Here is a 24,213-nt window from a genome sequence, read left to right as displayed (position 1 = left end):
GTGTCATTTAGAGGTCAATGCATCTCTGCATGTCCCAAATAAATTATAGTGTTTGTCTATTGTGTGATCCTGAAACAAGACAGGAATGAATCAGCTATAATTTGAGTCAGTGCCTTGAACTGTTTTCTGCGCACAGAGGACCACTTAGGGCTTCTCTGCGTGATGTTGTGTCTGAAACATCAGTGTCAAACATTCATCGTTTCCATGATCCATTCATCCATGAGCTACCAGTCCATTTCATCCATTACTGCATCTTCACGTCCACACTTTCATTCAGCTTTTCTTTTTAATAAGCTCTAGAACACCTTATATTAAAGTACACATATTCACCATTAACTAGGTGCTTATTAGCATGAACATAAGCATATTGGCTCTTTATAAAGCACTTATTTATGCCTTATTCTGCATGACCATATTTTACAACTGTATAACCCTAAACCCCAGAATAAGGCATAAATGAGTGCATTATAATGACTAATAAAGAGCCAATATGTTACTAATAGACATGCTAATAAGCAACCAGTTAAAGTTGAATATGTGTACCTTCATAGAAAGTGTGACCTCTTTGTACGTTGTTTAAATCAAAATCTATTTGTGCACAATTCAACGTTTGGATCAATTGTGGCCGTTGTGACTGTGGGCCAAACAAACTCTTTGATCACAACCTGAAGACTGAGGAGACGTGGAGTGACAGAAAGTACACACAGAGAGTAGAGCCATGCATCTAGCTACAAACTAGCCAACAAATGTTTGAAATTATGTAAAAAAAAAAAAAAGGACTCCAGATTTCTCACATCTCTGCAATGAGGCAGGTGTAAAGTTGGCATTACCCATAGACATGGTTATCACAATGAGAATAAGGTCCATGTTGAAAAAACGTAGAATTTGTCTTTGAGTTGTAATAACTATATTTATCTAAACACAGCACCCTGCAACATTGTAGTTTATGTGTAATTTGTAAGCTTGGAGATTTACAAAAGGAAGAATTAACCACTAAAAAAGCTGAGGATGAGCCTCATTAAATGTTGAGTTTATAGTGTTTCCAGAATTCTGCACAAGACAAGACAACCATCTCGCAGTTTATTCCCGAAGCAAAAAGCAGGAAACACCCAAGACAATGGGGCTGAATATGAAATGAAATGAGTATTGATCGGAATTTCCATCCCTAGCACACTATTGATTTCTTAGTAAATTGAGGTGCTGTTCCTCATTTGGTTTACACACCTGACTCCAGTTTGCTTCGGTTTAGTTTACACCCTCACAAAACTACCTTTAGTATTTTTTTAGTTAAATATGATCCACATATATTTAAAAGGGACCATTTTCTTTGTATAGTTGCAAACCACCAGATTACGAGGTAGAAATGTTAAAGCAGTCAGTATCCACAGTAATTAATCACGTATCATCATGTGACTGTGAAAGCCTGTTAATGCTTTTTAAATATCTCCCAGGTTGATGCTGACTATTAGGAGAAAGTGAGCCACAGGGTTAATTATTACCACTGTACACCACTTATTGGACATTTGAATTAATTACAAACAAATAATCTCCTGCAAAGCAGCACGATCAGGGCAGTGCAGTGGACATAAACTGCCACTTGCTGACTTTTAACCAATACAAATGATAATTGCAACAGTAAATTCTGCCAATACAATGCTTACCCGCAAGACATGAAGTGATTACATGTGAAGTGGTTCATTTGATACAACAAACTGTGCTGCGAGCCAGTGCAAGCACACGTGTTTGCTTTCTTTATTTTATAAGGAATAGTTAGAAACAAGAGTTTCTTGCTTTATAGATGTCCAAACAAAAGGCAAATAAATTAATTCGCTCACCACAAAGGAACAGAGGGTGGGACACCATCACCCAGGAAATGAGCACTGATTCATTAAGAGCTGGCGGAGGAGACGGGCACAGAGGCTGCTGCTCATTGACAGCAGGAAACAGGAAGTGCACTCATATTAGGACAGAGCAGGAAGTGAGGAAGCCATCTCACCCCTCACCTGGTGCTTGTGTCTCTCTCTGTGACCTTTACAAGGGATGCGACGTGTGACCCACTGCAAAGGTAGGCTCCCACCCCCACCCCTCCCCCCATAAAGCCCCCAGCCTACACAGCTCTCTGGACACTGCAGATGATTTGTCTTACATGTAAAGGATAAAACCAGGACTTTTATTTTGAAGTTCTAACTCATATCCCGTTTGGATTTTTCTACCCAAATATTCTGCTGAAATTTTAGCGATTCCTTTTGGTGCAATGATCAGGGAGCTATCAGACAGGGGCAGGAGTGGGTTGACAAAGTGTGTGTGTGTGTGTTTGTGTTTATTGTCTTAAGACTAACACACACACATCTTTCCCTAACCTCCACTGAGAGCTGCGTCAGAGTGTGGTTGCAGTGTTTGCAGTTCACTTGTGCGTCTCCACACTTGTTTGACTGTAGATGAAGCCACTGCTCCACCCAAACGTGCGCGCGTTTGCTCACAGCCTCACTTTTCGCTCTTAGGCATTTAGTCTCTGTCACCATAGTAACAACACAAAGATTTCTGACACTCGCTTCCTCGCAGTTGCTTTGAGTTTTTCTGCGAACACTTAAATCCCCTTTTTCTGAGATTCCTCGCTGCAGTTGAGAGCCAGTAGATTTTGCTGCTGCTCTTGTCGTCTTCCTGCGCTCAAAATGAATATTTGCATCACAAACACATTCTGGCTCTTTCTTTGGGGGGTAGTTCCTATTGAAGTCTGTTTGATTTTGCTGCTTGTAGTTTGCTCAAAGTCTCCTCTGTTGGTGTGTAGCCCCCTTCAGGAAAGTATTCACAAAGCTGCGGAGAATTTTAAAAAGGCTGGAGTTAAAGTTCATTTCCTCACGGATATGTTGCTGTTTACCCAGTCTTGTTACAGGATATTCATTCTTTAAAACGCCATTTTTTACCCTTGAAAGCATCAACACCAGTACTTCTCAACAGTTTTGATCTGTGACCCCTCAAAATGAAGCAGAAGCTTGCGTCCCCTCGTCATAGGACGCATGCAGTACATCTACAGTCTGTGCTGAGAGCAGTTAAATCACAGCTTGAATAATCATTAGAGGCTGAAGTGTAGTAGTAACACTATGCAATATTTCACAAGACAGAAGTTGATAACTTTCTAAGTGGTTTCCTGTTGAGAACAAGGTAATTTGGCACTGATTAAAGGGAGAATGTGAATTTTCCATTCAAACAAAGTAAAGACTGTAAGCACTTTATACTATACTTTATTTTCCACATATGTTGAATTGTATGCTGCCTGTAGACGCCTTTCACATTTCTGCTTGTGCATTTGGTGAAGTTAGACTGGCTATGAGTTATACTTTGATTGATTGGAAGATATTTCTATTCTTTCCAGGAAGCTTCTCAGAAATGTCAGACCTGTGAAATAAAACAATCCTAAATAAAGAATTTTCAGTAAATTTCAGTGTAAAACATTCCTGTTCCTCTCTCCTGCCACATTAATCATCTCGTTAACCCTGTGGCCCCTCACATGGATCCTGACCCCCAGGAAGAGTGAAAAAAAAACTCTATTTAATGACTCCAGACTTCTCAATAACTACTTCTTGGAAATAAGATCCCAGTGTTTGATAAAAGCTCTAGACACGCTGGTGGTTCTAGTTTCCTTTGATAGTTTGTGTTTTGCCAGTTTCATGATGTTTTTTACTACATGTGACACCAAAAAGCAGCCATTACTCTGTCTAACTTATTCTACCGACCTCCTCCACCCTTTTCTTTGCCCATCTTGCCCCTGTTTGGCCCCCTCCACCCAACCGGCCCTGACAACCTCGTCCACCTCTCTCCATCATCGGCTCCTCTGCTCTTGTCCCCCACCTACATTATAGTCACAGTACAGATTTACCTCAGCCGCTCTGCCAAACGGACGGGGGCCGGCGGCAGCCCCGCGGCTTCGGCAGTAACGGCCCGTTCAGCCACCCACCCCCAACAAACCTCAGAAAGCAGCAAGGCCAGCACGGCCAGAAAGGGCGGTGCCCCCAAGGTGCCACCGGTCAGAAAGACCCCGAGTTTTAGCCTCCAGCTGAGAAAGTCAGGGAGTTTGTCATCGTACTCTCCCCTCGACACGCCCAGTTATCGCAGCCCCATCAAGTCTCCGAGCCAGTATTTCCAGATTTGTTACTAATCTGGAAACACAGAATAGCAACACTCACCTCTCTAGATATAAGTGTTTATTCCAGTTATCAAGCTTTAATGTGTCAGAGCCACTCAGCACAGAGCCAAAGTCATGGTTTTATATCAGATCTGTACCATTTAAAAGCACCACATGTCCTCATACTGAAGACGTTGCAGAGAGATTGAAGGTTTTTTAGTATCACCTAATGAAAAGATAAAAGATAAGACAAGTCCCAAGTCTGTTATATTATATGGACTTATGGGGCGATTTGGGGCTTGTTTTATATATTTTAGTATTTTCTTCTAATGAGATTTAGAAAAACATTTGTGGACTGAAATGGTTTATTTTGTTTGTTTTGGTTCCCGTAATGTTTTCTGCATGATTTCTTTCAATTGATGAGGGTTTCTCATTACCTGCTTTTCTAAGCTTGGGTCTGGTTTTTTTTCTTTTCTCATAACATTTCCATTGCTCTGCTTGTGTCTGCAGTTTATGTTGTTTAACCTCTGCTGTGAACTGAATATTTATGGGTTTTTAAAGTGTTTGCAGTTCATTTTGCGCTCTTTGTTGTCAGACGAATGTTTTTGAAATGGCTAATAAAGTCAGTGAAAAAGCTGATCTGTTTGTGGTTGCAGATTCTGTCATTTGTTGTCTTTACTTGAGTCATTTTCATAGCGAAATTAAACATCATATCACATCTCTCCATTATCCAGTAATCTTGTCACACATTTGTCACCCTTGTCATTCATATCATAATAACACACTACTGTGCTTCAGTGTCATGTCTGTGCTCTCTGCATACTGTCATTTAAAACATGTAACACCAAGAAATAACAGACATAATTCCACCAGTTACATCCATATTTTCTCACATGTACCTCACTGATTCTTTCTGTTGCTTTTTCTAGAGGAAGGTTATGTGAAAATGTACTTGAAGGGTCGTCCCATCACCATGTTCATGCCCAAAGAGCAGGTGGACGGCTACTGCCTGGAGGCCAGAGCCGACCTGCCCGGCAACAAACTCAAACTGGACTGGGTGTATCCTTTCACTGGGGTGTGGTTTTCTTTTTTTTTGCTTTTTGTTTTTTGTACTGGGAATTTTTCCCAAAGAAATAAGGAGTCCTGCTCGTGATCTGGAAAGTTTTGAAAAGCAATCCTCTGAGGAGAATAAATCCAGATTGGTCTGTGATGCAGTGAAGAGAGGGAGCTGACAAATGTGTCGTTTCCTCTCCCTGCCTGTCAGAGCGGATCTGTTCAGATGTTCGTTTTCACCGTGCGGGGCTGCTGCAGTCAGAGTCGGGCTCGTCGCTCCGCAGCCTGCAGTCGGTAATAACCTGCTCGCAGCTGGAAGCCTGAGACACAACCAGTCAGCAGCTCCTCTTGTGCTCTTTTATTTTTACTTTGTTTCCTTTTGTGGTGCCTCTTTCTTTCATTTGTTGATGAAAGACTGAATGCAGCGTGTTGTTCAGTCTAGCAGAAAGCCAAAGGGGAAAACGCCGTAAGGAACAGAGAGAAAAGATTAGATCTGATGAAACAAACACACACACACACACACACACACGCACAGAAATAGATGTGTGCCTGCATGTTTTGTATGTTGAATCCAGAATGAACTAGATTACAGGTTATAAGAATAAACGGGACACATGCACGCAGTAGATTGATGATTTCATGTTGCATAGAGGAGTTTAAAGTCTTTCTGTGGTTTCTGACCTTTGTGTTATTAAATGTGCGCATAAATGTGCATATTGTCTCACAACGTTACACCTGCTGGTTCGAATGCAAGCAAATGGATTCTTCAGTTCATCTCTGGGACTATAAGACACAGATAAACAGTACAAAGATGGTACAAGTCTTAAAGCCCACACTACTGTTTTAAAACTATCAAACACTCAAAGGTTTTCAGTTTACTGTCAGATGAGGCAAAAAAGCAGCAATGTTTGCAATTGTTCCTTAAAAAACATATTATTCTGCCTGTCTCTGCTTTGAATATTATTCCTGTTTCAGTCCTTGACCTTTCTGAATGTCCAGTTATGGTTACCGCGGTCGAGACTGCCGCTCCAACCTTTACTTGTTGCCCACTGGAGAAACGGTGTATTTCATCGCTTCTGTGGTCGTCCTCTTCAATGTGGATGAGCAGCTGCAGAGACACTACACTGGACACACAGATGACATCAAATGGTGAGAGACATGCAGGGATTATAAAACACACACACACACACACACACACACACACACACACACACACACACACACACACACACACACACACTAACCTGAGGGACTGCTTCCACATGCAGTCGGCTGCAGCCCTCATCACACCTGTCATCTACCTTTCATTTCTTTTCCCTGTTAGAGCTGATAATGCGACAGTATTTCTGCAGTCCTCGCAGGCTGTAGCACAGTTTAGTCACAGCATGTTCTCTCTTCTTGTAAGTGCACAAACATACAAAGAAAGGTGGAGGGACTGAGAGTTTGCTTCTGCTGCAGGATAACTGCAATGAGGGAAGGTAACAGATAAATAAGTGTGCTCGGGTGTGTGTGTGTTTGCATGCAGGCATTTCTGCACAAGTATGGACTAAGTTTGCCTGTTAGGAAGTGTGTAGTACAAGGTAACCTTAAAAAGACACAGCCCTGATTAAGTTATCACACTCTGAGGTTAATCAAAGTTCAGATTATTAATGAACGCTTTGGATTACAGATCAAAAGGCTGGATTACAGACAGATTCTTGCTCCTTTGAAGACAAAATGTCGGAGCTTTACACATGCTGCGAGTGCAGCTACACCGCCATACCCAGAAGAGGACGAGTTTATCTTAAACTGTTTCATTTCCCCCCTCACATTAGCACAGGCGGCGTGCGGCGGCTACAGTGAATGTCGAATTTGCAGCTTTAAAAACCTCACTCACCAAATGCAGCCTTTCATGTTCTGTGAGCACATTGCTCATCTTTATTCACGTCCCCCTTTTGATGTTGAAAGGCTTTTAACTGGTTTCATGTCTGTTTCCACGTCTTTCTCCTCACCAGCCTGGCCGTCCACCCCGACAAAATCACCATAGCAACCGGGCAGGTGGCGGGCACCTCCTCAGATGGGAAAGTAAGTGAGAGAGATTGATATTTTGTCATTTCATCTTTCAGTGACTGATTTATTGGAGTGAGGAGTCGTACGTTTGCTGTTTTCTTTAAGAAATTGTGTTTACACAGCTGAGAGGCTGAAACACTCTGTGTTCACTCTGTGTTCACTGACTCAATTCAACCGCTCATCACTTCAAACTGACAATACAACTCTCCTGGTGTTGTGCCTGTGTGTGTGTGTGTGTGTGTGTGTGTGTGTGTGTGTGTGTGTGTGTGTGTGTGTGTGTGTGTGTGTGTGTGTGTGTGTGTGTGTGTGTGTGTGTGTGTGTTCCTGGCAGCAGCTGGCTCCTCATGTCCGTGTGTGGGACTCTGTCAGCCTCAACACGCTCCATGTTCTGGGCACAGGCTTCTTTGACCGAGCCTTGGTCTGCCTGGCTTTCTCCAAGTCGGTGAGGAGGCACTTAAGAAATAGTTTGAGGCCACGTCCGACATGTTTTTGACTGTTCTCTGCCTCCTGTGTACCGTTTTGTCAGTACATTAACATGGGTTTGTGTCCTGTTAGAACGGAGGAAACACACTGTGTGTTGTAGATGACTCCAACGACCACATGCTGTCTGTCTGGGACTGGCAGAGAGAGGACAGACTGGCTGAGGTGAAGGTATGTGTGTGCATGTGTGTTAAATAGACAAATTGAGACATAACCTCCTGCCACGGTACAAGTAACATCAGCAACTCACCATTTGTTTCTTTATGTGTTTCGGGTCAGTGCTCCAACGAGTCGGTGTTTGCTGCAGACTTTCACCCGACAGACTGCAACATCATCGTGACCTGCGGCAAGTCCCATCTCTATTTCTGGAACCTGGAGAAAGGCATGCTGGTCAAAAAGCAAGGCCTGTTTGAGGTAGGACACCAGAGTGTTTCACACATGTTAGATCAATACTACAAAGCAATAAAGTTTGATACGGTGGAAATCAAAAATGAAACAAACTGTGTGTGTCCTTGTGTTTCTTGCAGAAGCAGGAGAAGCCCAAGTTTGTTTTATGTGTGACCTTTGCAGAAAATGGAGACGCCATCACAGGAGACTCGAGCGGGAACATCCTGGTGTGGGGAAAAGGCACGTTAAGTCATTGATTTCCTCAAACTCAATTTATACAGAGAGGTCCAATGAGAGCAGGTCATGCTGCATTAGTGCCACGAAATCCAACATTTAGACAAACATTAAAACCTAAAAAGCTCTCTTCTTGTCTCTGAGTTATCTACTGAAAACCCGTCTGTCTGTCTGTTAATCAGCCCGCCTTGAGCAGTCGACCTTTATGTCCGACCGACTGAACCTCCTCATCCATCTCATCCCATCTCTGTCACGCAGGCACTAATCGTATCTGCCACGTCATCCAAGGAGCTCACGAGGGCAGCATCTTCGCTCTGTCCATGCTGAGGAACGGCACGCTGGTGTCTGGAGGAAAAGACCGCAGGCTCGTCTCCTGGGACAGCAGCTACCAGCAGATTCAAACGGTGGAGGTGAGCAAAGTTCAGCAGACTCTTCTCTCTTGACAAATAAAAATAAAGTGTGTAAATCACACATAATTTCAAATATGAAATTCATACTTTAAAAAATTATTTCATTATAAAAATGTGTGGGTTTTTTAATGTTGAGCTCTTCAGCAGCCAAATGATCTGATCTGCTACTACCACATTCTGTTAATGTTTTAATAAAATGTTAAGCTGCATATCCAGCTCATTCTTTTTAAGTAGGTTGCTTGTATTAGCCAGAAATCACTCTCCTGCCCTAGGCGGCGGACTATGTGTTCTGAATACTGCACCATATCATAAATATTACAGAGGGTAAGAGGGGTTTGTGCTCTCAGTGAGATTCATGGGTATTCATAGTGGTGTGAATTATGGGTTGCTCATGTCTTATTTGAGACCACATTATGCAGTAAAAGATTAGCTGACGGCAACTGTTTGATTCCAGGTGAACAGATGGTTTACAGGATTATTGCGTTTTCTCCACAGGTGCCTGAGTTGTTTGGTCCCATCCGGACCATAGCAGAGGGCAGAGGGGAGACTGTGCTCATCGGGACCACCAAGCACTTTGTTTTGCAGGGCAGTTTGGATGGAGAATTCATACCTATTACACAGGTAGATCCATAGACACAACTGTCAAGGGCTGCAGCCAACGACTATTTTTATCAATTAATGGATGAATTGTTTGGTCTATAGAATGTCAGAAAATAGTGAAATGGGTCCATCAGTCTCCCAGAGTCCAAGATGACACATTGTTTAATCTGACCAACAGTTAACAACCCACAGGTATTAAGTTTGCAAAGGAATAACACAGAGAAATTTAGAAAATCCTCAGTTGGAGTATCTGGAACCATAGAATTTTTCTGTAAAACAATGAATTGATCACCAAAATAGTTGCAGGTTACTTTTCTGTTCATCCACTAATCGACTAATCACTAATTGTTGCAGCTCTACTATGATGTTGTCCAAGCATACTGGACAAAATAAAGCTTACATTTGAAAGGTTGTGGTGTTATAGCAGAAGAAGAACTCTCCTCTTCTTTCCAGGGTCACACTGATGAGTTGTGGGGTCTGGCTGTTCACCCCTGGAAGCCTCAGTTCCTCACCTGTGGCTATGACAGGCAGGTGTGCCTGTGGGACTCCAGTTCCCATCAGCTCATCTGGACCAAGAGTATTGAGGTAAGTTTAGTCAACACTGCCCCCTGGGGTCAGTCATGGGAATTACAAAGCACACAGCAGACAAAAGGGACACTTTTTGCAGTTCTGATGCCCATCAGAAACAGCAGGAACTGCATGTTTAGCAACTAAAATTTGCAAATTTACACATATTCTTTCAGTTCTGTGTGAAGTTGGTTCATGATAGAGTTTTCATTTTTATTCATTCCTGTAGTTCCACTTCAGACATGTTTCATGACATATAAAAACACTCTGCTTTGAACACTTTGTAATGTTTTCTCCACAATAAGTTCAATTACATCATTAAAATTCTTCTAAATTACATCTATTTCTTCTCCGTCATTGAAAATTCCAGAATTTGTGACTATGCAAATGATTTTCATTTCAAACAAGCATCCTCCTGCTTGGCTGAAATATTCAGTCTGACTGTGTACACATTACACTTCAAATTTCCACATTGTACTTGGTAGGTTTGGTAGGTTTCATGCTCAACTGTGATGGGCTTCCAAACTAGTTGTGACGTCACAAAATCCTGCTTGTACCTGCACGTCTTAAGCTCAGATTTAAGGTGAGGACAGAGAAACCTCCCTCCTCCAGCAGATGAATGTGGAAACAGCCTTTTAGTGCCAAACTCTGCACACTGAAGCTCAAACATCCAAGTGACGTGACAATAAGAAAACACATTTTTGTGTGGAGGCTCACTTTAAATATTCTCTTCTTCCTGTTTCTGACAGGATGCTGCCCAATCAGCAGGTTTCCACCCGTCTGGAGCTGTGGTTGCCATAGGAACCCAGACTGGCAGGTGGGGAATACTATCACCAAAAACACTTAGCAGAAATGCAGCAGAGATGTGGTGTTTATCTCACTGCTTCAGATAGAAATGTCATAGAGAACAGTCATTGGTACCATCCTCTCAGGCAGATTGTAGTTGTTATTACTGCATCTGTCCCTGATCCTGCAGGTGGCTGGTGCTGGACACTGACTCCAAGGATCTCGTCACAGTGCACACAGATGGGAATGAACAGCTGTCTGTGATGAGCTATGGGCCAGGTATGGTGATAACTGCTGACAGTGTGTCTCCTCTGAGCATGCACAGTGTTGTTTTCTCTGTCTGCTCGGAAATTTGCAGCACAGAATTTCTAAGTGCTTTACAAGAGGACAGAACAGATTATACAACCATTAATCTTTCTGTCTTCTTTTATTTTATTTAGATGGCAACTTCCTGGCCATTGGTTCCCACGACAACTACATCTATATCTACGCTGTGTCTGAAAATGGGAGGAAGTACAGCCGAGTGGGGAAGTGCTCGGTGAGCACCTGTATTTATAATCCCCTCCTCATCCTTTATTTTTAGTTCCTCCCTGCATCTGCTTTATATTTAGTTCCCTCCACCGCTCTATATTTGGGCCTCCTCTCGGTACACTCTGTCCTCACTTTGTGTTGATAAAGAAGCTGTAAAATGATAAATGACGAGCTGACTCATACATTGCCATGTGTATAATGACTAAGGGTTGCTGCATCAAATTAAATCCACATTTTTAGGATTATCCTTGTGCTTGAAGAACCACATTGCCTCTGCTCCAGAAATAGGATGTGTCTGTAAAGATAAATCATTTGACGTGGTCCCTTTGTGTCAAATCTCAGGGTCACTCTAGTTTCATCACCCACCTGGACTGGTCCGTGGACTCCCAGTACCTGGTGTCAAATTCAGGGGACTATGAGATTCTGTACTGTAAGTATGATCACTCTCATCCTCTCAGTCTTTGTTTGTCTGGTGTGTTTGTGATTATGTGGAGTGACAAATGAGACGATGTTGGAAATCTTGCAAACATGTGTGGAAGTTTGGCAGCCCCTCAGAATATCTGCATCAGCTGATTGCTGCTCAGTATTGAAACTTAATGTTTGACTCGTGCTAATTTAATGCTTAAAGAAAGCAAATCAGTAACGTATCAGGCATTTCTGTCACTCACTGCTCAGAAATGATCGAGCCGCTGAGAGTTAGTGTGCATGAGCTGACATGACCCGCTGAGAACTTAAGGAGCTCTCTAAAAACAGTTAATATTCATGATTTGATGACAAGTCTTTATTTTTTTAGAGTGACTAAAAAAATCCTCATAATTATGTCATCAGGAGCGTGCATGTCTGGTTAGATCAGATTTGATTGACAGACCTAACCCCACCCACTTCAGATTCTTTAGAAAAAAAACCCACAAACACAGAAAATCTCTCATGAGAAAAGATCAAGGTGCTGACACTTGTGTGTTCATGTAGGATCCCATCACTCAGAGTCAAAAGCTGATTTAAGAAAATAGGTTTTGGGGGCCTTTAATGAATCAACATCGTTAATTCATGCATTATTTTACATGTCTTCAAATGAGCTGGATTCCAGCTGCACAGAAAAAGCCCCTGCATCTGATCAGCCCCTCTGAAAGCACGACAGCTCCTGTCATCACAGACATATGATGCTGTTTTTATCACACTGGTAGTCAGATGTTGCTGTTGCTGCCTACATGTTGCTGCATAATAAAAAAGCATAATTAACTCAGAGCAGCTTGATCATATCTTAATGGTGAGCAACAGCAATTCATAATGCATTAACAGCATTAATTCACACATTAAATAATCATGAGTTCTGCGTTAATTACTGAAGAATGTGTCCTTATTATGAAGTGCGACCAATATGTCCCTGTATAGCAGTTAATTTAAAACGCTAACTGTTAGTGGACACAAGTTCTGATCAAAATTTGAGTTGATAAGAGCTGATTGTCGGTGCTGAGAACTTATTACAAAAATGTGTTAAAATGACTCATGAGTGTGATGGACTCACAACATACAAACACTGGCATGGTGATCGTTTTGTTAAAGTTGCAGTACCCAAGACACCAGTTCATGTGTGTTTGGTTTGTGTGTGTTTTCTCAGGGATCCCATCGGTGTGTAAACAGGTGGTCAGTGTGGAGACCACCAGAGATATCGAGTGGGCCACCTACACCTGCACTCTGGGCTTCCAGGTGTTTGGTAAGTGAAGGCTCCTTCCGTCTGCCTCCTCAGGTGTGTGTTTTAGTGTTAATGTTCATTCAGTAGACGTTTCTCTGCTCCTCAGGCTTGTGGCCCGACGGCTCAGACGGCACTGACATCAACGCTGTCTGCAGGACCAATGATAAGAGCCTCCTGGTTACTGGAGATGACTTTGGGAAGGTGCATCTATTCTCATACCCCTGTTCACAGTTCAGGGTAAGACGCTGCATGCTGTCATGCAACATGCACATCTCAGTATTGTTAAGAGGGAGATTTAAAAAAGACAAAAGGATGTCAAAGCTATCTGTGTTTTCTTTCCAGGCTCCCAGCCATGTTTACGGCGGCCACAGCAGTCATGTGACCAACGTGACCTTCCTGTACGACGACAGCTACCTGGTGTCGACTGGAGGGAAGGACATGAGCGTGATGCAGTGGAGGATAGTCTGAGGAAGCGAGACAGATACAGATACTGTCGGTTTCTTACTGCTGCTGGGGGCCTGAGACCCAGCTGAAGCGAACTGAACTGAACTGAACTGAACTGAACTGCACTAAACTGAACCGAACCGAACCAAACTTAAATTAACTCGAGATGCTAAAAACAGATGTGGATCTGCCTGAACTGAAGCGAATTGACAGAAGAGGAACCTGAGGTTTCTATTCCTGATCTGCTCTCAGATCCCAAATGAGATGAACTGTTGGAGGTGTTATGTGCGGTTGCTTGAAATTTGAAAATCTTGAATATTTCTCCTTTTTCTTTATTGACACTACATGTACAAAACAAATCTCTCTCTCTCTCTCTCTCTCTCTCTCTCTCTCTCTCTCTCTCTCTCTCTCTCTCTCTCTCACGTACTGTAGCCAACTCACCAATGACATGAGACAAAACAAATCAAACGGATCAAGTCCAACTAAACAGAACCAAAGGCTCTGACTTTCTGACTGCATTTGTACAGTTTAGCTTTCGCTGTTCTCGTGTTGTGCAAACTCCAGCCACAGATAACAGACTGAGGAGGTTCCCCGCTGAATATCATCACGCTGGAGATTTGGAGAACATTAGAACAAAAACTGTGCAAGGGAAGAAAGAACATAGTGATTTTCTAATTGTTAAACTTTCTTTTATTTTGTATTTAACAACTCAGGAAAGCACTAGTGAAGCAGGACTCTTCCCTGTTATTAACATTGACATATCAGAACGAGCCCTAAACACATCTAAACACGCAGAGACGTATGAACCGCAGTTAAAAACACATACAACTGTCGTCCAGCCATAATTGATGTATTTGCGCTGACTAACCGTGTATGAAAACTACATATTCAGTCTGGGCAAATGCTGGATTTGGTGGATAAAATGATTGAATACAGCAAGGAGGATACTGTGGAGGAAAAGGAGTCTGGGGAAATTATTTTTATGACATCTGGATTCGGAGTTAGAATTTTAACCATTCTCCACAACATTATCTGAACATGTTTTTGTTTTTTTTGTGCTTCCAGGTCTTCTAAAAAGGCACCTTTTATATTATTTATTGATCATGAGTCAAATCCTTCACTGCCAGATTCAGTTCCTTTTAGTTTTCCCTACAATAAATCCCTGCGTAGTCTTAGCAGATGTGTAAATATACAGAGACTTGAAACATGAGCAGAAATGTGGGTGAATACACAGTATTTGAGGCTGTTTCAGAGGTTTGGAATGAGTTGTGTCTTTTCTTCGCCCTGACGTGCGAGGAAAATGAAAATCAAGCATGTTCTGGGGTTTTTCAGTGATGTGAAGCCTTTTTAAATCTGTATCTCTCTGCATTTTACTGCAATCTGATCAGTTGAAGGGGGAGAGTGAGACCATTACACTGTAACTGTTTATGTCTGATGTGCATCATCAGTCACTGGCAAGATATTTAACTGAAATGAACCTTCTTCAGGTGTTTTTTTACTATAACTCACTGCTTCAGCCTGATAAACATGCAGTAGGTGTATTTACCTGCACAAAAGAACAAGCGAGTTGCCATTTAGCACTTACTGTAGCTTTTCATGAACCAATGATGTCTGCTTTCAACCTTCCAAGCTGGGTACTGTCCATGCGCCTACTGTACTGTACGTGGTATGTCACACACCTTCATCCTATGGTTAACAGCAAGCCAATATTACACACATGCATGAATAAACCAGATTTCTTTGATTGGGGTTCAGCAGGTTTCAGTAGCATCAGAGGTGCCACTAATATGAGGCATATTGGTATTGTTTTGATGGTTGGAGTTGTCAGGAAAAAAAAAAGAAATCTAACAGCAGTGATGTAAAGTCACCACACTACAGGGTGAATGTAACATGATTTGTCTTACCACTAAACACTTGGAGCTGCAGAATATCATTAAACATTTACGTTTGGCTGGAAGTAAATGCAACATGAAATTCCTATGAGGCTGTGTCTTCTATTTTCCACTTTATGGCGTTTTATTTTTTGTTTCTTTAATTTTGTTGTCTGTATGCTTCTTGATTTTACATCAGGAGGTGTTATGTAATAATGAATTTTATAGTCTTGCAAGGTTTATATTTCTTTAGAATGGCCAAATAGTGGTTTAAAAAAAACATTTGATGTGCATCTTAAAGAAACTACAGCATAATACCAAGCTTAAAGATTCTAAAGACCACCAAAATACTATATAGGAACTGTTGTGGGCATACCGGTAATCTCTGGGTGGAGTAGGGGGGCGTCAGTGGGCTGCATGTGTGCGTCTTCGCCGCAGGTGGGCAGCATCGAGCCGACTCCCCGCCCCCCCTCCTTCGCACGCAGTATTAGCATTTTCCCCCAAATCTCTCCACCTCACCAAAACACTCCGAATGGGAAGAAAATATGGCATGAGGGAGGCGGCGGCCGACGACCACCGTTCACCGTCTTCTACCGAGCACGAGCCCCGGCTGAACATGGACTTAAGGATAAGCGGCAGCGCGTGCGGAGAGCAGAGACAACGGAGCACAAAGCGGATGGGAGACAACGCTCGTGCTCTCGCCTAGCGTCTCTGCAACACGACTCATCGTCAGCCAGTAAGAGCTCTACAGACGCGCACGAGGGACACACGGTGGACGCTGATTCAAGCCTTCCAGACTGTATATACAGAACAATAGCGGACCGTCGGTCCTATTCATCAGCCTGATCAGTGCCATCATCTCCGGCTGAATAAAAGACGAGAAAATGAGGTAAGCGGCGGCCAGCACCATGCGCTCCGTCTGACGCGTCATGACAGATGCGCACCGACACTCAGCCACTTCCCTCCAGCCTGCATCTGCATTTATACATTTATTTTCTGAGAATACACAACAGCTAATAATATGAAGAATCGCAGTATCTCGGATATCTTTTGATTCATTTTTCTCCTCATAGAGGCATGAGCATCCAGGGGCCCACCCACCGGGCCTCGGCACCATATAGGCGTCCTTTACCATTCGCTGTACAGTCCTGATATACAAGGAGAATCATTTACATCAGTTTTCCCCTCTATTAGCCCTCTATTGTCACCGCCGGACCCACCCAGTGTCTTCAGTGCAGGATTTAAGCCAGGCTAATGTTGTCATGGAAACGACAGCATCATGTATTTCTGCACACAGGCAGTACGATGCTGGAGAAATAAAACGCCCGTGTGAGCGGCTGCAGGGGTGGGAAATAGGATAAGTGAGGGCGCATATAACCATTTCAGCAGGAGGAGGGTGTTTATTCTGGTGGTTGCCAGGCAGGTTATCAGACCCCCACACACACCCACCCACCCACCCACACCCCTCCTCACACACACACCTACATAACTCCATGACGGATCCACACATGCACACAAGCAGCCTATAGAGACTGTGTCTCATGTTAAAATCCTCTTTCTATATCCGAGGCTATGGATGGTATGTTGAGCCTTTCCCTGCTCATGGTTGGTATGCCAAATGCGTTAACTCCCAAATCTTCTCCAGCGCCAGAGTCTCTGTATTTCTGATCTATTTATGAAACACTCCTTTTATATTTCCCCCTGCTGCCTTTAGTTTGACTCCTCCATGTCTCCGTAGCTGCAGCCTGCACCATTCTTTTTTTATGGCTTCAGATTTACTCTGACAGCTCTCCTCAGATACAGTGCACTGTCTCTACTTTTACTGTAGCTACCAGTGTTTGTCTGCATGTGTGTGAGCGTGACTGTCTGAGTGTGTAGTTGTGGTGTTACTCCCCTGAGAGAGGAATAGACTGAGAGAGAAAGGGAGTAAGACGGAGATGGTAAAAAGAGAAAGTCATGCCTGCTCTCACATCTGGATCTCTTGTGTTACTGTTTTTTTTGTTTGTTTTTTTTCTACACATCCTGATCCAAATAATTCCTCCCTTTCCTGTAACCTCACACAACTCAGAGTCAGTGGCTGAACTCTTTTGCTGTCAGACAGTAAACATGTAAGATTCATATCTTCCACTCCAGTTGGATGAACATGCCGTTTCCTCTTTTCTGTAAAGCTGTGCTGCTTGCGTCCCATCCTGTGTGTTTGTTTTTGCCAGAGGCAGATCTGCTCTTTGACTCAAGCCCAAAAGGGAATTCTTAAATCCCCACAAAGACCTGCAGAGTAAAGAAAAAGCAGATTTAATTCAATGATCATTTGTTCAGCATCACCGCTTCCATTTCTGCATTTATGTAAGGGGGCGCGTGCATTTAGGCATGTGCATGACCCTGTCCATGCACATGCTCATAAGTATGTGTGTGTGTCTGTGTGTGCACACATGTGAGTGTAGCTGAGCTATTTTTAGACCAGTAACAGTAGTGGATTCATTATGTGATGCTTCCTCCCTGTTCTCCTTGTCAGACTGGCTGCTGTCGTGTGTGTGTGTCTGTGTGTATGTGTGTCTGTGTGGACGTGTATTACTCATGTTGTGGAGACATAAATCTGTTTACACAGTCACACTGTGGGGCTCTCCTCCTTATGGGGACAAAACACAAGTCCCCACATCATGAATCATCCAATTGTAGGGTGAAGACTTGGGTTAAAGTTAGGTTTAGGTTAAGGTGAGGGTAAGTTTTAGGGTGGTAATGGTTATGGTTATGGTTATGGTTATGGTAAGTCTCCAGAAAATGAATGTAAGTCTATGTAATGTCCCCGGGAGTGATGGAGACGATTGCGTCTGCTTTGGCAGAGTGTGCTGTGAGAGAAACATTGGAAGCAGGCAAAATGCGAGGCGTCCGTCCGTTGTTTTTAATGCGGGATGATCTGTGTAGCTCTCGTTGTGGTGACTCATTGTAGGAAAGGTGGACTGAGCGAGTGCAGCCAGCAGAAGGTAAAACGCTGAGTTATGCATCTTACTGCAGGCTGCCGCTGCCCTCCAAGCTGATCAGAGAGCAGCTCCACATGAGCCAGCGTCACCATTTACAGCCACAACGCTCACGTTCTCCGGGGTTTCATTGATGGGGATGACATATAGTTTCACTTCAGCCTTTCAGGGAGACCAGGGGAAAGGACTTTTAACTCAGAAGTGACTAAATCACAGTTACACTGGGCTAGAGACTCTTTCTCTGGTCCAGGCGGAAATATCTCAACAACTATTGGATGGATTGCCATGAAATTTGTCCAAACATTCACATGTCAAGTGTGGCAAACCCCAGCTCTCCTCACCATTGCACGTGTATGGATCCTTTGTGTGCGTGTCTATATTTCTGCTGTGTCTGTGTGTTTGTGTGTGCATAATGGAGTGAAGAAAATTGAATTTCCTCCTTGATAAAGGTGATTCCTCTTCTTCTTCTTCATGGAGAATAAAGCGTATTGACTTTGGAGATCCCCCGACTTTTCCTCTAATGCCACCATGAGGTTAACATTAGCGGTTTCGAGTGGAATGTCTCACTTTAATGGATTGGCGTGAAATTTGGCACAGTCACGTCCTCCTTTGAAATAATTTTTCATCCAGCACCACTATCAGGTGAAAATTGTATTTTTCCAGTGCTGTGGATTATGAATAAATGCATGCAAAACTAAAAACTGCCCCCACAGCCTTGGTTGTAATTTGTATTTGCTGCAGCAAATCTTAGCATGCTAACATGCTAAACTAAGATGATGGGCCTGGATTGCAAACATCAGCATGTTGGGATTCTCATTGTGAGGCATGATAGCATGTGGCTGTATTCATTCAAGTTTTTGTTTTGAAATGCATAACTTTTACGTCCAGCGTCCACATCACTGCAGCTTTTTCTGACTGCTGACTGTTTTAGATTGAAATCTTTGGTGTTGTGTTTAGTCTGGACTGGCTGCCATCTTGGCCACCTTATACTTATACCTTTATTTCAGTACCAGTTCCACCTCATTGTTGGTTGGTTCAAGCAAAGAAATCTCTGCTTTCTCCTTGTGCCGTTGCTGTTCTTCATCCTTAGTCTTTTCTGCAGCTAAGCAACCAACCTCAGAGTAGACAATCCACTTCCTGTTTACACGCGTGTTTCCAGTGTACATGAATGTTCATGTGATGTGCATTTTCAGGTGTGTTAGTATGGACAGAGATGAATTCAGAAACGGTGCTAATGGACAGACATCACTTTTGTTGGAAAATGCGGTTTTAAGATGAAAACTTGTAAGTGTGTAGTGTTAGCCTTGTTAAAAGCAAAACGAGACAGTTAACAAACCTTAGAATGGGCCAATTTATCTGCAGGTGCATGGGGGGGGGGGGGGGGGGGGGGTTGATCAGGTGGAAATGAAGCCAACACGTGCCAAACCCAAGCTGTATTTACAAAGACAAACATTGGATTAAGCAAACATAAAAACTGCTACGTGAGCTGCACTCTGAGGGGACTTCTTCTGGGATTCAGCTTCTTGAAAATGTCTTTTGTTAAGAAGTGTTGTAGCAGTAATTGATCAGTGAAGTGTAATCAGTAATCAGTCTGTGAGCACTTTATTATAAGGATTTTATTCATATTTGCATAATTTTCTGGATCAGATCACTTCCTAAGGGGTCACAAAACAAATATTAGGGGTTGCAGGAGGATCTAAAAAACGCATCTTACTCAATGTTATGTTTTAATTTATCAAGCTCTGTCTGTTCTTTGCTTTTTCACATCTGAAGTACCGCATACTTTAACCTCTTCAGTCTCTAGGTGATTATAATCTACAGACATACTGAAGCAGTGATGATAGGTCACAAGTAGACATTGCTGTATGATCTCCGTTTCATTTGCTGAGTACTGTTTTTCTGCAAAGTAAGCACGGATACCATGTGATCTTCCTCTGTCTTTTCATTTTCTGCTCTGTACTTACCATGCACCATATACTATACATACTCTAAACACCACAAACTGCTATACATTTACCCTTCATACTGTAAGCTGGTCATTTCCTGTCACATCATACCCAAGCTTTGCGTTGCAGGAGATTTGATGATGAATCAAATGGCTTGATGGAGGTCAGACGTATCAGATGATCCCACCTCATACTGTGAAAAGTATTTACAGCTAAGCACGGCATTTCTTCTTTCTCGCTTCACTCCACAGTGTCCTACAGATGAACTCCATTTTTACATTGTAGTGTATGTGCTGAAGTACAGAGTCACAGTTTGGATATACATTGCCAAATACATGCATTAGCTTCTACAGCTTCACCCTTTTGGATGCATGTTCCTGTGGTCTATTTCATGCAAGCCCCTGGAAAAGAAGATTGTCTTGTATTTCACTGACCTTTAGAGTCTGTTGCACGTTTCTTACTATTTTCTAAACCCACAAAGCCTCCTAATCTTTTAGTGGACTAGATTGCTCTTTGTTTGTTTCCCACACCTCAGCTCGCTGTGGCAAAGAAGCTTAATGGTCTAAGTTTGCTTCTGCCAGATGGACCACCGGTTTAGGACAAATTCTGATAAAAACACGAGGAAACTGTAAATGTTACACTTGATGAGTGAAACCCTTTGTTGCTGGATTATAAAACTAATCATCTGTTCCCACAGTGAGCTTTCATGTTGTGTCCCGTTATGAAGGCCGAGCTGAATGCGTGAACTGCTGTGTCGTTGTGTTTAGTCACACTCTGTAGTTAATTGATGATTAGGGGTTATGGCTTACGTGCTTTTAAAAAAACATTTAGATACTGTAGAATCTATTTAAAGCATCCCTCTAGTTTTTCTGAACTTTCCACGCCATAGAAAGCCGGCTCGTAAAAGCACTCCTGTTTCCTATATAGCCCAACATGTAATTTCCATCCAGTGGAAATGATTCCTTGGAGGCTGAAAGACGGCACTCCAATCCTCAGAGCGGAGAGAGGTGACTGGTCTGCACAGGTCACATGATCCTCTCCCTCTCTCTCTCTTGCATTCCCTTACTCTGTTGCAACACTCCTCATCTCTCTCACTCCTTCCCTCCCACTCTCTCTCTCTCTCTCTCTCTCTCTCTCTCTCTCTCTGTGTCTCAGTCTTCTGTCTGCTCTGTTGGCGTATTGGATTAAAAAAAAAAACACTTTCATATGATGTGAGGACGGGAAAATGTTGAGTTTGCTTCAGCATGTGTACCGCTCTCTCCTCTCAGGCTGACACTTCCCCCTCTCCTCCATAATCTCTCCCCTTTATACCTCCTTTCATCCTTTGCCTGAGGACTGGACTGCCTTCTCCAGCGACATGTATTCCCTGGATGATTTCGGGTAAGTCGACTCCTCATCATCCCCTCTTTCTCTGGGTCTTTTGGTTTTTCAGTGCTTGTGGAGACGTGTGAGTTAAAAGTAAAACTGGCTTTGGACTGTTGCTTCTTCTCTCTCTAGTGTTCTGCCCAGCTCAGCTTTCAAACCACAGAATCTGTTTGCTTCTTCAAACAGCATTTGCAGGATTTCTTGTCCACAAGGGAACCCGTATTTCTATCTGTATCATCCGTTCCAGCCCTGTACCTGAAAACTGCAACTAGCTTGAGTTGAAGAGAAATCGAGGGAAAACCGGAGAGGAAAATCTAGGAGCTGCTGACTTTCTCTCCTCTGTCCCCTCCTTTCCACCCCTCTGTCTGTGTTTTCTCTGGAGCCAGCTGTTAGCAGAGAAGCCTGATTGGTTACCCTTTAAGCATATCTTTCATTGGTTCAGTCTTTTTCCTGGGAAGAAGGAATGAGTTCCTCGCTGTCTGTCAGTCTGCGCGCTCAGCTGCTCTCCGTCGTTCACAGGATGGATCCCATCTGACTCGTTGCATGTGTGAGAAAGAAAGACAGGAAGAAAGGGATAGAGAGCGCTAATCTCTGAATGGCTGAATGAGTGGGACTATCAAAAGCCAGATGATACAAGGATAGAGGGGTCTCTGTATAATATGGCCTTGGCAGATTACAGCGGGACGTGGTGATTTGTTGAAGCTCAAATACAGATGTGGAGCCGAGTGGGGCAGAGGAGATAACATCAGAGCTTTATGCTTGACTTCATGCGCTCTAGTAATCTACTGTAAAGTACAGCACATCAGAGGGGAAAGCTCCCTCTCACAGTGTGTTCATTATTTATTACGAGGTGAGGTGCTGCTCACACTAGCGTGGTCATTCACAGTGTAATATTGCAAATTTCTAAAGTTTTTTTGTCCAAAAATATGGAAATATTGCAGAAAACATGAGTTTAAAGCAGTTTCCTAAAAATTAACTTTTTTCAACTCCTCATCTAAACCATCCTGTTGTCAGTCCTCCCCTTTCTGTCCCTGAACATTTCAGCACATGACCATTCAATGACACTAAACACAAAGAAAAATAGAGGATTGTAATTCCACACTGAGTGGGAAATCACAGTATCAAATATGCACAGGCTTATTTTCCTCCTGTGATTTTGTACCTGCTGTGCATTCGTCTGCGTATCCTCTGTAAGTATTTGTCTCCAAATGGAAGCAGTGTTTCCCTTTAAGGATCAGGATTAGTGACAGGACGCAGACTGGAGAGCACTGAGGAAGGTGGAGTGAGGCGGAGGAGAAGGAGGGGTGGGGGAGGGGTTGTGTAGAAATGGGGGTTGTGCTCCATATTGTACTGTATGTGTATCCATGACAATTAGCCTGGGGGCCAACTGGCATGTATAGGGGTGTGTGATGAATAAGTGACGTCGTCATGGGCGTCAATATGCTGATTTCACATTGGGAGGCTCCACTGCTGCTTGCTGTGGATATGATCTCACCAAACGACCCACCCTCTTATATTAAGACAATGGAGCTCTCACCAAAGAATCCTTCAGTCTCATTCGATATATTGATTCTGTTAATCAATATGAAACTAATATTGTGACTATAGATTCCTTCCTGATAATGGTGGGATCACAGCTTTGACTGTTCTGGCTGATTTATAATGAACAAGAAATGCCTCTATTTGCTGAGCATCATTTAGATGAAAGGATTTATGAACGCAATGATGAAAGAGCCTAAAACATCCTTTATTTATGACACAAGTCCGCAGAACCCCATCATTTGCCCTGATGAAAGTGAGCACAGTTAGTTTATGATCTGACACACTCGTCAATAAGACTTGAGGACCTGAGATGATGTAATCACATAAGGAATGAGCATTTCTGTATGACTGATATTCATGTATGAACAAATTCAATTAGTGCCCTTTAACACTGAATACATAGCACAATTGAGCAAGAAAAGGGCTGACAAATCACCTAATAAATTGCATGCTTTGTGATTAATTGATTGAAATGAATCGCAGATATAATCTGTCACAGGTGGACTTGCTCAGTTTGAATGTTAGAGTGTGTCTTGATGAAAATGGTTGCTCACAGTAGCATCAGCGGCTGCTGTGGGTCTGACCTCTGACCTCGCCGCTAAGTGCTTTGTGTGCAGTGATATTTTACAGAACGGTGCCCCTGTCAGCAGTTCAATCTGGATGTTTTTAAAAAATTGAAATGTTCCTTTCACTGGGCCAAGCAACGTGCTTTTATCATGTTTACAAATCGACTGCAGACAGGTGTATCTTCAGTGATTTATGGGGTCAAGGGGCATCATATTTTTTAGACAATCATATTTTGACAACCTGAAGACTGTATCTGAGAAATGTGTTTACTCCCTAACACAAGGAAATCTGTTTTGGCGTACATCTACTCCTCTGTCTTAGTCTTAAAGCGTGTGTGTGTGTTACTGGGATGCTTTTTTCTTTGTAAAGCGAGTTGGAGGGTGTGGAGTATTTCTCAGGAACTGGCTCAGGAGAGAGAGGTCAATTGTGTCTTAGAGAAACTATCAGGACAAGGTTGAAATCTTTTGAATTTAAATGTCCTCAGGTTTTGCATTTTATTTTGTTTTTAGCACCAACGTCTGTCCACTTTGTGACATTATATTTCCACTCATGAGCTAAACGGCACCTGTAAACAGTAAAAATGTTTAATG

General features: G+C 42.8%; 2 protein-coding genes across 8 annotated transcripts in view; both read left to right on the top strand.

Moving 5' to 3' along the window:
* The window catches only part of eml1 (EMAP like 1), a 40,717-nt gene extending 25,376 nt beyond the window's left edge, over positions 1-15,341 (top strand). For 2 of the 6 annotated variants that reach the window (XM_070978701.1, XM_070978697.1), the window contains 18 exons: positions 2,039-2,065; positions 5,053-5,182; positions 6,176-6,325; positions 7,171-7,240; positions 7,557-7,667; positions 7,781-7,876; positions 7,985-8,119; positions 8,233-8,332; positions 8,585-8,736; positions 9,232-9,357; positions 9,790-9,921; positions 10,653-10,720; positions 10,880-10,968; positions 11,130-11,227; positions 11,563-11,650; positions 12,839-12,934; positions 13,020-13,150; positions 13,256-15,341. In XM_070978701.1, coding sequence (XP_070834802.1) covers positions 2,039-2,065; positions 5,053-5,182; positions 6,176-6,325; positions 7,171-7,240; positions 7,557-7,667; positions 7,781-7,876; positions 7,985-8,119; positions 8,233-8,332; positions 8,585-8,736; positions 9,232-9,357; positions 9,790-9,921; positions 10,653-10,720; positions 10,880-10,968; positions 11,130-11,227; positions 11,563-11,650; positions 12,839-12,934; positions 13,020-13,150; positions 13,256-13,381 — 1,925 coding nt within the window. In that variant the 3' untranslated portion in view covers positions 13,382-15,341. The remainder of the gene's footprint in view (positions 1-2,038; positions 2,066-5,052; positions 5,183-6,175; positions 6,326-7,170; positions 7,241-7,556; positions 7,668-7,780; positions 7,877-7,984; positions 8,120-8,232; positions 8,333-8,584; positions 8,737-9,231; positions 9,358-9,789; positions 9,922-10,652; positions 10,721-10,879; positions 10,969-11,129; positions 11,228-11,562; positions 11,651-12,838; positions 12,935-13,019; positions 13,151-13,255) is intronic. The other 4 variants (XM_070978702.1, XM_070978700.1, XM_070978699.1 and 1 more) reach the window with 3 other exon arrangements.
* Positions 15,342-15,683: 342 nt separating this feature from the next.
* The window catches only part of evla (Enah/Vasp-like a), a 36,380-nt gene continuing 27,850 nt past the window's right edge, over positions 15,684-24,213 (top strand). The window contains exon 1 of one of the 2 annotated variants that reach the window (XM_070979928.1): positions 15,684-16,117. In XM_070979928.1, coding sequence (XP_070836029.1) covers positions 16,113-16,117 — 5 coding nt within the window. In that variant the 5' untranslated portion in view covers positions 15,684-16,112. Of the gene's footprint in view, positions 16,118-21,237; positions 21,530-24,213 lie in introns of those variants that run through there. The other variant, XM_070979927.1, reaches the window with a different exon arrangement.

This window comes from Chaetodon trifascialis, chromosome 14, assembly GCF_039877785.1.
Source record: "Chaetodon trifascialis isolate fChaTrf1 chromosome 14, fChaTrf1.hap1, whole genome shotgun sequence".
Classification (NCBI taxonomy): Eukaryota; Metazoa; Chordata; class Actinopteri; order Chaetodontiformes; family Chaetodontidae; genus Chaetodon; species Chaetodon trifascialis.
This window is presented reverse-complemented; position numbering and strand designations above follow the sequence as displayed.